The sequence below is a fragment of the Schistocerca piceifrons genome, chromosome 2, assembly GCF_021461385.2.
Source record: "Schistocerca piceifrons isolate TAMUIC-IGC-003096 chromosome 2, iqSchPice1.1, whole genome shotgun sequence".
Classification (NCBI taxonomy): Eukaryota; Metazoa; Arthropoda; class Insecta; order Orthoptera; family Acrididae; genus Schistocerca; species Schistocerca piceifrons.
In genome coordinates, this window is record NC_060139.1 from 244,388,940 (window position 1) to 244,403,748 (window position 14,809).

The window sequence follows — 14,809 nt, forward strand, 5'->3', positions numbered from 1 at the left end:
ATTTTGCATCACAGTGAAGGAAGCACTTGAGAATGAACATTTCGCCTCCCAGCTGTTATTCAGTGACGAAGCAACCTTCCTTTATCTGGAAAGGTTAATCGCCACAGTGTGAGTTTCTGGGGCACTGAGCATCATCATGAAATTCCGGCGCATGTACCAGATTCGCCGAAGGTTAATGTTTGCTGTGCAATGTCACAGACGAAGCTGTATGGGCCTTTTTTTTCTGAGAGGAAACTATGACGGGTAACACTTACGGTGGTATGTTGTAGCTGTGGTTGTTTCCACAGCTGATTGCTGATTCCATCTTCCAACAGGACGAAAGCTTCGATGTTCGCCACTACCTAAGGTGATGTGGCTCTGCTCACTTGGCCGCCCTGGTCCCGTGACCTTACACCTCGTGGCTTTTTTCCTTTGAGGGTGCATTGAGGACCGTGTTTACATCAATGCTGCTGTGCTGACTGTGTTGTGAAACCAGAGGGGCACCCATAGAACATTTGTAGAGTGAAAAATTCAATCTTGGTGAATTTACGGTTCTATTCCTGCATCAGTCATATTTTACATGCAATACTTTGGAAAACATAGAGTTTTGAAACCGAATGAATCTTTTATAGTGGTCCAGCATTTAGTGGTAGCTATTACATGCTCAAATGGTTTGCAAGTCGAAATCAGGACGCCTTCTTTGAACAAATGCTCCAGCAACCAGGCAAACTGCTACAAAAAATACTGCAGGTCCATGTGGTACGGAGTCTGACTATACGTTATGTGGAAATGCATGTTGATCTCTCCAAGGTGGTCCAACAGCGAGGGTCACTGGTTGCAGTTTAAAATTTCTGCTATCAAAGGAGGTTGTCGACAGACCAAAGTGGCAACATTTTTATGGTCAACCTGTGTCTTTTGCTGCAGTTCCTGAAGTAGCTCTCTGGAAAGTTCAGTCGCCACACACTGGCATCTTGTTATGGCCAGCTTCACCTTGCAGGTATATCCATTCACATGGAAGTATTCAAATTCGCACAAAAACCTGGTGATAGTAACCTGTATAACGTAACTAAATCAAACACAAAAATCGGGGAAAGGCGCATCCGTGATTATGCATCATCATCATCTAATTATTATCCCTCGAGCACCCTGACACCATTAAGAAATTGATGCCCAAATTAAGCACTCATTAATTATTGCAGTTTCCGAGTTAATTTTTATTCTCAAGTGCTTCATTTCCTTTAATGTATGGAATAACAATTTTTTATCGTTTTATTGCTGTCTCTTGAGGATTTGGTATCACAGACCCAAATTCATCGCAGTGTGCGGAAGAGACTAACAGTCTTCAATTGCAACTACCCTACGTCCTCTGTAACACATTCGCCTGTTTCTAATGGGATGCCATAATTACAATGTGATGTCATAATTACAACAGACACTGAGGGTGGCGCCCTCTTTACAGTCTGGGACTGCAATGAGACTACAGAAAGAGGTACCTTCTTAGTGACGTCACCAGGACCGCAGCCAACGTCGAGCACCGGCAGTGGGTCCTGGGGCCAGCTGAGGGCGGACCAGAGCTCTGCAATCTGAGCGTCGGCCAGCGCTCTATATGGCGTTCCAGCGCAGCTGAACAGTCCTGGCTTGTCCATGTCGCTGCGACGTGTGCGAGCTCAAGTCCTGTAAGAAAGATCGGTGAAGTTATCCCAATGCAATCAGATATAGCCTCGAAACAGGGAAAAATTAATCCAAGGAGAGGAAACGCAATAACTTCTCGTCAGTGTCCAAATCATTCGGGATGGAGCATTGGTTCAGATTGGTAGTAAGTCGATTGTAGTCTTGTTCAGCGGCTCATCTTGACATTCAGCTGAAGTGACCTATGTAAACGACTGAAATAATACATCAGAGTAGTTAGACAGGGACTGCAAACGCGTTCACTATGAAAAAGAGTCCAGTGTCTGGACCAACGTGCCACTTCTCACGGCAACCCTGTGATCACCAGCGCGAGTCTGGACAGAGGTCAGCACAGCGCGCGAGGAGGTACTCGTAACAAGTGGTGTTCTCAATCTGACCAGCAGACTACACCTGAGCCTGTGCTAACGGCAGAGTATCCGGCCACAAAGTAGCTCGTTGTCAGGTGGTTAGCACGTTGTCTCAAGGGTTACTGCGATTGGTTCTCCCCAAGTCGAGTGGACATTGCAGGTCAACACGTGGCCTGGAGCTGAGGTCATATATCATTTGCGGCCGATTAGAGAATGATTCTGCTGCCGCCAAAAAACATTTCCCGGAAGAACCGTGAAGGCAATGTAAGAGACATTAGGACTCGTACAGAGGCATATAGGCAGTCGCTTCTCCCTCGCTCCATTTGCTAGTGGGACGCGAAAGGTAATGAGTAGTAGTGGCACAAGGTACCCTTCATCATGCACCTTGCGGTGACTTGCTGCGCACTTATGTGGGTTTAGACGTAGATAGTACTTTAGATGTGGTCAATGGAAATTATGAGTATATTTATTACATTTAAAAGTTAATAAGTTCCAAACGCCTCAAAGTTCTTAATATCTTAACGAACAAAATGTGCGCTGGTAGCTCTTGAACAATACTACTGCGGAATTAACTTCAGATTTTCTGTTTCGGTAGTACAAATATAGTTGATTGCGAGGGTTAAAAACCGCATTTTCGTTCAAAATAAATTGCTAAACAAAAAGGTTGGGGCACTTTTACATAATAGACAACAACAGCTATGTTCTGAGATTTAATTTTACTAAGGTTTAAAATTTCACTGAATCAGATTCCTATATCCCAAAAAACGAAGCACTTCGTAAAAACTGTCATGAAGGAGTTAGTGCGCCAGTGATATCAAGTAAAGTGTTTAGATGTGCAGTTTGTATCGTAATATGTACAGTACGTGTGTAATTTTGTAGGTTTTTCTACGACAGATCGAGGCTGTGTGAAGGCAGTGGCCATGTTGGGCTGGGTCAGTGCGCTTCGAGAGGTCGGTGAGTCAAGACGTGCGCTTATGAGTGGTGTGTCTGTCTCGACAAGTGTGGAGATTGGTAGAATTTCTGTAGGAGTTCGAAAACTTAGATTCGTGTCCGACAGATCTACTCGACGATTTTAACAATGAATAGCAGAGTGGTGTTAGCCGTGGCAAAATTCTGATGGACGACAGGTCTACAACTTTCTGTCGCCTTCATGTGTTAAAAAGTAAAGTAAATCATTCATCAACCCGAAGATACTGTGGCTTTGAACAGTGCTTTACTAGATGTGGTCCTGCTGAAAGTCGTATGCTGTTGCCTTCCTCCGATCTTCGAACTTAACTTACCTAGTCAGTTTTCCTAGGGGGACCTACAGTTTAAGTGCAATTCGACATTTCTTACATCAAAAAACATTGCCAGATCTTTGGATTTGTAGTCTTACACTATACCATTACTACTTTTGTGTGTGTACTATTTCTTTCGATCTGTTTCTTCTTCGTTCTGTCGTCTGCGGTCCTTTACGGATTTCGCAAGATACCTTTCTTACTTTCTAGATGAGATCATCACTCATTATTCTGTTTTAGAAGGTGTCTACACCCTTGATCGAACACGCTGAGCTACCGCATCGAGTGAACCACCGAGCCACACGTGTGTGTGCTATCACTAGGGAACGAAGTTGTATGTGCTAAAGAACTTTGATACATCTCGTTTTTTTATCTGGAAAAAATATAAAAAACATGCATAAAGATGCAAAAACATTTTGTTTCAATGTTGCAGAAATGTAATCACTTACGTTAAAAGATCACTTATCCATCAAGCTGACGTAGTGGTGGATTGAAACAACTTGCTATTGCAGTGAACCACGAAACATTTTCTCGACGTTTTGCATTACAAGGGTAATAGTCTTGTATATTACAGCAAAAGAAAGTCACTGGCACGCGCATTTTCGATTTCACCAACGTCTACTTCCCCTTCCAAAACTTTCAGCAATTTTACACATTGTATGAAAACCATGATTTTGTTGGAGCACACTTTTAAACTCCAGTTCAATAGTTTCCACTTTTGAGCCAATTAATTTTTTCCTCAATCTTGTGCACTTCATTACCTGTCACAGTTAACAAGCTAGTTGATGTTTCTTTCTCTTTTTTATAGAGTGAAACAAAAAACACAAATTTTCATATGTGTAAGATAATTCATTTTTAGTGTACTGTCGTTGAATACGTTCTGAAAAATTTCAGTTGAAGAAGCATCATCCTCATTTAGTTCTTCGATCACCGATTTCAAAATGTTTTGCATAATACACTCCTGCTTCCAACCGTGTCCCTCAACGAATGACTATAGGTCCAGGTAGAAGAGCAAAATGTGTATTTCTGGCTCTGAACATATCACTTCATGTTGGCACTTTCACACACACCTTTTCGCCATTTGCGAGCGCCCGATTTGTCCACTTAGCAAAACAAAGTACCTATCTGCTCACATAACTCTGTCTGAACTACGTCCTACACAAGTTACGTCTATCATGTACGGTAAGCTTACAGAAAAGCTTTCCACTGCCTTCTTCATACGTGGATCAGCATCCGTAAGTAAGAGTAAAACAAATTCTGGAAGAGTAAAACAAATTTCATCTCATTCGAGCACAAAGCCGCTGGGATTCATTGAATAAGCGAGCTGTTATTCGATCCCGATATTTCTTTACAGGCTAATAGAAAACACCAATTTTCACAGTCTACTCTGGTCTTTGTTAATACTGATTTTTCTGATGTTTCAAAATGAGTGTACTTTTTAAAATGTTTCTGAGCGCCGAATTTTCAGTTTATATAAAGGAATATCACGCGAAAGAAAAATGTTGCATAAATCTGCATGACTTATCACATGACACCGTTTCCTCTGTGAAATTACGAGTTGCGTCCATGATGGATGCTTTCAAATTGGTCACCATGTTGGTAACAGCTTTGCACGTTTTTCCCCCTCTCTTATCTCATGCCACTTTAAATTTCTGGTTATCCAGTTGTTTTGCTTTAGAAGGGTGGGCCCTTACTTATGAATCACCCTGAGTAAGTTACTCCATTTCGAGAATATTTCACGATGTTTACCGGCGAAAATGTAAAAGTACATTTATTAACATTGTTAGTGTTGTGTTGTATTGCTGGCGTGGTAATCATCAGAAAGCAACCGACTGATAAGTGTGTGTGTGTGTGTAGTGTTTGAGGGCACACTGCGAAACTGGTATTTAATATTAGAGTTGACTCAGACGCAGAATAAATTCATAAGTTTATTATTACTTACTTTTACAACTTACTCATTATCAGAACGCTAAATGTTTCCTTGCATGGTAAATATTGTTCAAGGACGGTTAAACCGGTGCAAAACTGCAATGAGCGTTTCAGTTTTTATAACAAATCTTAAAAGGAACGTGTACTGTGCCTTGTTGTGATGAATAACACTTCAAGTCTTAACACTGTGATTTGTCGGGGTACTGGTAATTACAGTATAGCAAATTTCTCATAACATTATGAATTTCACACGCATTTTTCGTCCTTTATATGATACGTGCGCTCTGATTGCATTAGAAACCAAAACGAACAATATTCATGTCAAATACTTCTTATTTTACGATTTATTTAACAACTTCTAAAATTTATTTATTGAATTTTTGACTTATCACCATTGAGACCGTAGGGTTCTTTCTTACATTTAAAAAGTCAAAGTTTTGCCAACATGGTGAGTGGTAGGTTAAATGACTTAAGGGCTAAAGCTATGGAATTACCGCAGTCTAAATAAACTCTTTATGATTATTATTTTGATAACCAGATTACGAAACAATAGATTGAAAATGAAACAAACCTTCCAGCAGAGACGTAGAAGTGGCGCTACTTCGTCAGGCAGTTTTGCTGGCTTGACTTTATATAAAACTATCATGTGTGTCTGTGATAAGTGAAATTAGATTCCAACTGTGTTGGCATCCGGAATCCACGGTGAGAGATAATAAATCATGTCTGGTCTTTGTATTGTGACGTATCTTCATATAAAAGCTCTCTTGTCATTTCTGTTTTGCAGGTATGTCTTTGTGATAAGAGCTTCCAGGAAAATGGGCCAAAACAAAGAATCAGTGGTGGTGCGTGTGTGCGAAGTATTCTAAATCCAGTCTGTGTTTCCTTGTGTAACTCATAAAAACGTAGCGTCAGCTTATACTATAGGTTATTACTATAAGAGCAAGTCCTCTAAAGTGTTACTACTTAGACAGGGATTTAAGTTTGACCGTGATCGTGTACTAATGGAAATTAATCGGACTGTGTTTTGTCACTTGAAGTGTTACGTTTTGAACGGATGCAACAGATATTCTAGTTTGAATCGAATCAACAGTATTGCCGTTGGAAGCTGAACTATGACAATCAGAGATGGTCGCAAGCCTAATTAGGCAAAATAATTTTAAGTAAATTATGGTCTATACTTGGTTTTGTAACCACTGTTTTACAGTGACAAATTTAAGTACCGCACAGTCATTTTAATAATAATTCAAGTTAGCCACTTAAAAAAACACTTTTTAATATTTATTTCTTTGTTGTACTTTAACTATGCCACGTGAGGCACTTTATAGAGAGGGTTAACTAGCCAATAAAGAAAATTATAGTTCTACGAACTTAAACAGCACTTTTGAACAATATTGATTACATAGTTCACAAACTTTGAAAGGAACTCCGAATATCTCCGTAACAGGAAAAGGACCATATAAAGGTAACTGATTTAGGATTATCAGTGTTCACGATACACATTCCAAGATAGATCACTTATCATTCGAAAGTTCAGGAAATTCCTGGTCCATGCGTATATGTGCAGTACTAAACTTTACTTGAACTGCCCGTAGTTGCCGTGGCGCTCGCTCTTCTGTGGCATATTTTTCCCTGTGAATATACTTCAGAAAAGGACTTAATATTTTTTGTGTAATATGTGGAAAACATTGATTTTTGTCATGTGCAGAGCATCGAGCGAAAAGGACAAAGACAATATCTGCGTAGACAATGATTAAAGAAGACAATATATACTCTGATAACTTTCATTTGTCTGGTAAAAGAGAAGACACTGTACCTTTTCGAGTTTTATCGCTGACCTAGCAAGACGTCCTCTTCCTGCCTTTCACATAAGAGGTCTGTAATAAGTGTAATAATTGTTGATTTATCTAAATCGTTTTCAGAATACAAAATGATATTTGTTACTATTGAAACATTTTTATTTATAGGAGAATTGTGTCCTTTCCTGCAGTTATTGAAAGTTTTTTTAGTTACGATCTTACCCCATTGTTGTCCGCCGTTACGGTCGGTACAGCTATTTTTGGTAATTACGGCGCTTCTAGCCCAGATATTACTGACAACACTTATTTATTTTATACATTTATGAAAGTAGTATAGCATCTCCGTTATTATTTTCATTTTCTGAATCAAATTTTGCCGTACTGTACCACTAATGTCGAACACGTTATTTTTCACGCAGGAGCCATTATAGATAAAACTATAACTTCACGCAGTTAAAATTAACAAATCAGTGTGTTACCAATATATGTATAGAATGCTGCAGTTTCAAACCCTGAGACCAAAAGAGATAACTTTCGTATTTTGTTTCTGCTTTGGTGTGCAATAACGTACCCCTACGTTAACATAACTTCAAGAATGAAAAAAAAGAAAATAATTACGATCAGTTATTTAGCACCCCGAAATATTGGGTGTATTAAGTCAGTGTTAACATTTTTACAGTTTAAAGGATTCTAAGAAGACCCGTGATAAAAATAGTTAACCAGTATCTATTTAAAAGACAATTTCATACAACATGTTAAAATTACGCTACACACAGACGATTCATTCACACTTACATACACAGACAAGTTACACTACAGGCATCGAAAGAAATCCGAAGATCCGATCATGGCTGTTGATGTTATATGCTCTGTGAAACGTCCTGCTGGTGTTCGAATTTAAAGTTTCAGAGCAAATCAACAGATGAGACGGCATGATCACAAATAGTAATTCACATTCGAGGCATAATTGTTCCACTCATGCTATAATTCTTGCCTCGGTAAGCACTGAAGACGTTAGCTTGTTGAATGCTGACTACATATGCCACAAAGACTTCCTGCACTACTTCGAGTCAAACCACCTTTTGCACTATCGTCTAAGACTTTTCGCTGCGAAGGGAAGCCCCTCCAGTTTTTACATGTCATACAGTCTTACAGTTCCTACGCATGAAGTAGTTATTCATATCATAATTTAACACATTTATACCACGAAAGAACATAGTTTTAAAAAAGGACATTTACAAAATTAATTCTGGTTACATGAAGTTATGGAATAAGGAAAATTATTTAACTATTTTTCACGTCAAAGAATGTACGTAACACCGATATTACAGTATTACAGGAAACATGAAGGCCAAAAAGTGTCGTAATCGATACTAGACTAAGTGCTACAGGCTGAATTTACTACACGTAGTATATTTTATGCAATTTGTTGGAAGAAAAGTGATTGAGAGCGTGTCGTAAAGCTGGTCCACCACACACGCACACACACGCACACACACACACACATATTTAATCAAACCGCTTCTTGTTTTTGCACTAATGAGGTGCGGTGCTGGATCTTGCACCACAATTTCCCACCGAAGAAAAGTCCGGTGTGGTCAATGTCAATCGAACTAGGGACCTTCACACTAGCAGCTGGTAACGCTAATCGTGTTTTAAGGTCACTGGATCGATATTAAATTCATCTTACTATTGTCACTTCTCTGCTGGTGTCGTCCTGTCAACAATATCGTATCCAACCTTGAGACACTGTGCGATAATTGTCGGTAACGCACCTGAGCAGCAGACACGCGGTACATTTTTCGTTCAGCTCCACTCTTCGTATAAAAAGAACTGGCACCTGACTCAGTATTATCCACGAAAACGATTTTACAGCATCTCTTAACTACAACTAGCGCTGTATCATTCGTTTCCTACCGCAAAAAAACCAAGATACAAGCAATGGTTTGATCTTTACATACCATGCGTAGATTTCGCTCTTTTCCGCTGCTAATATAACATTCTACACTCCTGGAAATTGAAATAAGAACACCGTGAATTCATTGTCCCAGGAAGGGAAAACTTTATTGACACATTCCTGGGGTCGGATACATCACATGATCACACTGACAGAACCACAGGCACATAGACACAGGCAACAGAGCATGCACAATGTCGGCACTAGTACAGTGTATATCCGCCTTTCGCAGCAATGCAGGCTGCTATTCTCCCATGGAGACGATCGTAGAGATGCTGGATGTAGTCCTGTGGAACGGCTTGCCATGCCATTTCCACCTGGCGCCTCAGTTGGACCAGCGTTCGTGCTGGACGTGCAGACCGCGTGAGACGACGCTTCATCTAGTCCCAAACATGCTCAATGGGGGACAGATCCGGAGATCTTGCTGGCCAGGGTAGTTGACTTACACTTTCTAGAGCACGTTGGGTGGCACGGGATACATGCGGACGTGCATTGTCCTGTTGGAACAGCAAGTTCCCTTGCCGGTCTAGGAATGGTAGAACGATGGGTTCGATGACGGTTTGGATGTACCGTGCACTATTCAGTGTCCCCTCGACGATCACCAGTGGTGTACGGCCAGTGTAGGAGATCGCTCCCCACACCATGATGTCGGGTGTTGGCCCTGTGTGCCTCGGTCGTATGCAGTCCTGATTGTGGCGCTCACCTGCACGGCGCCAAACACGCATACGACCATCATTGGCACCAAGGCAGAAGCGACTCTCATCGCTGAAGACGACACGTCTCCATTCGTCCCTCCATTCACGCCTGTCGCGACACCACTGGAGGCGGGCTGCACGATGTTGGGGCGTGAGCGGAAGACGGCCTAACGGTGTGCGGGACCGTAGCCCAGCTTCATGGAGACGGTTACGAATGGTCCTCGCCGATACCCCAGGAGCAACAGTGTCCCTAATTTGCTGGGAAGTGGCGGTGCGGTCCCCTACGGCACTGCGTAGGATCCTACGGTCTTGGCGTGCATCCGTGCATCGCTGCGGTCCGGTCCCAGGTCGACGGGCACGTGCACCTTCCGCCGACCACTGGCGACAACATCGATGTACTGTGGAGACCTCACGCCCCACGTGTTGAGCAATTCGGTGGTACGTCCACCCGGCCTCCCGCATGCCCACTATACGCCCTCGCTCAAAGTCCGTCAACTGCACATACGGTTCACGTCCACGCTGTCGCGGCATGCTACCAGTGTTAAAGACTGCGATGGAGCTCCGTATGCCACGGCAAACTGGCTGACACTGACGGCGGCGGTGCACAAATGCTGCGCAGCTAGCGCCATTCGACGGCCAACACCGCGGTTCCTGGTGTGTCCGCTGTGCCGTGCATGTGATCATTGCTTGTACAGCCCTCTCGCAGTGTCCGGAGCAAGTATGGTGGGTCTGACACACCGGTGTCAATGTGTTCTTTCTTCCATTTCCAGGAGTGTAGAATTGACGATAGAAAGGTACTGTACTCGACATTTTCCGGTATTCGGAGATTTGTGCGTTCTAAAATTATTTGTCTTTATGATCATAACAATCTTGTCAGGTCTGATAATACCTTATTATTGTTACACTTAGATTTCAACAATATCTTTTACGCTAAGGTTAGCGCTGCTGCAGTTCTTCGCTCTCGCCTGTCCCAACACTTGTCTTATTCGTAAATCAGTGATGACGACGATTACGGTGTTGATGACTGTTGAGTTTGGGCTCTCGACACTGATGTTACAATGCTGACCTCGGGTCCAGTGTTACAGTTGCGGAAACAGTGTATGGTGACTGTTGTTACCTGAGGCACACTGGTTGGTTCTCTCTGGCTGTCAGTCTTCTAACTAGTTTGATGCAGCCGACCACCAATTGGTCTCCTGTGGCAACCCATTCAACTCTAAGTAGCACTGGCACCCAACGTTCTCGATTACCTGTTTGATACATTCCTACAGTTTTTACCATCTCCATCTCCCTCAAGTACCATATCTCAAATGCTTCCATTGCCTTCTTTTTCGGTTTCCGCACAGTCCATAATTCACTCCACAGAATGCAGTATTCCAAATGAACGATCTCCGAAATTTATTCCTCAAAATAAGGCCGATGTTTGATACTAGCAGACCTCTTTTCGCCAGGAATATCTTTTTGGCCTGTGATTGTTTGATCTTTTACAGTGGAGTGTAGAATTTAAGGATGAAAGTAACTTTTGCACAAAGTTTTACCAGCAACTACCACTAGAAACAACTAGTACAGAAGGCAACTGAAATAAATAAAAAGTGAGACAAACAGAAATGACGCTTTTATTCCAAGACAATAATTAAACTAAAGTCACAGTAATTTATGATGGTCCCCTGCACACTACAAAAGGTGGGACATGGTTCTTAATAGGTTGTGTGATAATCCAGGCCGGCAGTACGTGCTCCACAATGCGCTTCCATGCTGGCAGGGTTGGTATGGAGTTCTTGTGGTTGGTCGTTCCATTCGGTTTTCAGCTTTGGATGGTCGGTGTTGTATACGGCCGTGCTGAAATACGTTCCCCCAACGCATTCTATACGTGCTCGATGGGATTTAAGTCGGGGGAATGGGTAGGCCAGTCTATTCGCAAAATATGCTATCGTTGCAAGAGGCTCCATTATCTTTTTCACCTGCGCTGTCCGCTGTGATCGTGCATTGTCATCCACCCCTGAAAAGACGCGCATCGGGAGGGACTAAAATGTTGCAATAACTTTTACTGGTGGGTGTGTTGTGTCCACAGATTTGGAGGTCAGAACGCCCATACAAAATTATGCCTCCCCATACCATAACACCTGGACCACCAAAACGATCAAGTTCGACTATGCTCGAACAGTCCACGGGTGTACGGCCGGTCCATTGCGTCCAACGGGCACAATATTTCGGCGATCAGACATGTCGCCATCGTCAGGTGCGCTGACGAACTGAACTCCTGAGGGCGGGCGGCAGTCTTAAATCCCCTCCCCCTGCGAGGCGTTCTCTCCGCGGTCCGCGCCCGGACCGCGTGTCGGCGATCGCCAAGACGCTGACATCGACGTCTGTGGTGGCGTCGGTGTAATTGCCTCGTCCGCCCTGGACGCCCGTTCATTTTCTTTGCTGGGCGTCTTTTAACTTGGAATCAATGCTGGTTCCCCTCCCTTGCTGAGGTTATAGCCGCAATCTCGGCTGATGAATCCGTCCCTGGCACGAATTTCGATAGCCTCTCTAACGACGCTGTCATGGACCGGCAATACACCTGTGGACTGTTCGAGCAAGAAATATGCCGGGAGAAACTGAAGAATCAAGTTCGACTATGTTCCTGGCTACATTACATATTCCCATCTCTCGCCATGGACTTCACTCCTCGTTCGTCCACCCCTTATGCTCGTAGCACCATCGGAGCGGTGCCGCCAATGTGTGAGTGTCAACGGAACACTGTTTTCGCACAACAAGAACAACACACCACCCCCTCCCCTCTCATGGAGTCGCTGTGCCACTGTAGGGAGAGAGGTTGTTTTGCAAAGCGGTTAAATTTGTTTCCAATTGCACCTGATGTTTGCCTATTGCACAATGTAGCTGTCAGCTGCTGCTGTAGCTGACTGTGGCCAACCACCAGGGCCGGCGCAAGGCACGTGCGAAACGTGTGGCCGCACGGGGCGGCACTTTCTGAGGGGCGGCAAATCTGCCCCCTCCCCCCCCCTTTTTTTTTCAAACTCAACATCCGTGCCCTAGAGGGTATTCGAAACCAAACCTCGGAGGGAGTGGCTTCGGGAGCTGTGGCATGGCGCTTCAACTACCTGCCACTAGCCGCCCCTGTTGAACAAGGGGAGGCAGGATGACTAATTTCTTCCTCGCCACTGTGGCAGCACCGTCGTGTTTGCGCCAGAGGAACAGAGAGGGGGAAGCAGTCTGGCATAAACGCCAGTATTAAGAGTGGAGCGCCGTCAGCCTGTTAAGCGCCGTGCGTTTTCTCACAACTAATTTTGCAGAAGACGAAATCTAATTGAGAAATTCGAATGCAAAGTTCGACACTTGCGGTTACATGTTAAGCCTGTAGCAATTATGCTAAGCCCTTCAATGGCAGTTTCCGAGTGTTTTATTCTTCCAGCATTATGGGAAAAAAATGGTTGAACATTACTACAGTCAAACATGTCCAACGCCTACAATGGCTAAAAGTATTCCGAATGGGTAAATACGCTGCGAGTAATTACAAGTTATAAAGACATTGCTAATAAGCCTGGCATAAGTTGGGTTTCAACGTATTTTTGAAAATTTTTGCTATCTGTTTCTGATTGATAGTCAGACGTTTTGGTTTTTAAGCCATGAAACACCTGTCTCCTCTTGCATGAACAATAATTAATTAACCGGCACTTCTGTTTGGCAATACTACTCGCACACTATCACTCTGCCAACATTTATTTACTATATAATGCGTGTGAATCCATGTTTCATCTTAGTAAACTACTGGTCGCTTTGATTCTGATGAAAATCTGAGAAAGTATGGTCTTTTAGCAACAATTTCCTCTCGTCCGCACAAAACAAAATGGTTCAAATGGCTCTGAGCACTAAGGGACTTAACATCTGAGGTCATCAGTCCGCTAGAACTTAGAACTACTTAAACCTAACTAACCTAAGGACATCACACACATCCATGCCCGAGGCAGGATTTGAACCTGCGACTGAAGTGCCTAGAACCGCTCAGCCACAAGTGCCGGCCCACAAAACAAAATGTTAATTTTGACACCTTCTAAAACGAAAATCCATAGACAGAACATTGCTTCTGAGGGTTTCCTTGCTAGCTTTGAAGCTCATTTCTGTTTGACAAAAGTTGTGCAGTTTTCGCAAAGTTGATATTTCTTTCTATTGTTCGTAATGCTATAGAAATTGCTGCCTGATAATACATTTATCCATATCATCGGTCACATACTTATTGTGAGCTTCTTGATTCTTCTTCTTGGGCGCTAGGCTAACCGTAGCCTCGCTGTACCTCGTCACGTGACCTAGTTCCTGGCACTGCCGTGTCACCACTTCGCCTTTCCAGGCAATAGGTATTGTTGCGTTCTCCACAGCGAAAACTACAGAATTCGTTTCGGTAGTGGCCGAGGGAGTCAAGATTGGTCAGAAGCACTTTCATTGCGTTTCGTAAGAACAGAAGAACTGGTGCGTCCGAATTTCTTGCAATTTGGGATGTAATAGGTAAGTGCTTTTCATATAACGTACAATTAGTATAGCGCATGCACGTTACTCATAAGTTAGAATTTTTCTATTTCACGATTGCAGAATAGGAATTTTTTTCCTTCTGATCTGTTACTTCAAAAATTGGCAAGTCGGCAAATAAACACACGTCGTCCCAATAGCTAGAATGAAAATAAAGCGTAGAAAAACGAGGTGACACGGCGATGATTAATTTGTTACCCATTATTCCATAATCAGACACGAAAGAAGTGATACATGGAAATTACGACAGATGACGAGTGTCAGTTCTTTAAAATGGACAACCGCAGTGCTGTGAGTTAATATGTTTCGACTAGCATTAGTACTCGTCGATGCCCAGGTGTGTATTTATTGCATTATCATGTTACTCCATCTCCTTATTCTTCCTCTCTCCATTGTCTTACGCCCCACTCTTTACGTTTCACCTGCGTCTGTAGTGAAATTCCGCCTGAAATTCAATTTCCGTTCTTATGACTTCATCTCCTGAACAGTGTATCCTACAGTAATATAATTTTCCGCTTAAGTGCAGTGGAATATCAGGAAATAGTGTTGCAAGTAAAGTTAGTACACTGACATCAGCAGTTAGTTTCACGTAATCGTTCTTTACAGGCTGGATCGAAAC

The 14,809-nt window shown here is 42.9% G+C and overlaps 1 protein-coding gene across 1 annotated transcript in view; it reads right to left on the reverse strand.

The window, feature by feature from the left end:
• Positions 1-5,817, reverse strand: part of LOC124775291 (juvenile hormone acid O-methyltransferase-like) — a 36,306-nt gene extending 30,489 nt beyond the window's left edge. Inside the window, exons 1-2 of the mRNA XM_047250128.1 lie at positions 5,793-5,817; positions 1,473-1,653 (exon numbers count right to left, since the gene is read on the reverse strand). Coding sequence (XP_047106084.1) covers positions 1,473-1,625 — 153 coding nt within the window. The 5' untranslated portion in view covers positions 1,626-1,653; positions 5,793-5,817. The remainder of the gene's footprint in view (positions 1-1,472; positions 1,654-5,792) is intronic.
• Between the last annotated feature and the right edge of the window lie 8,992 nt (positions 5,818-14,809).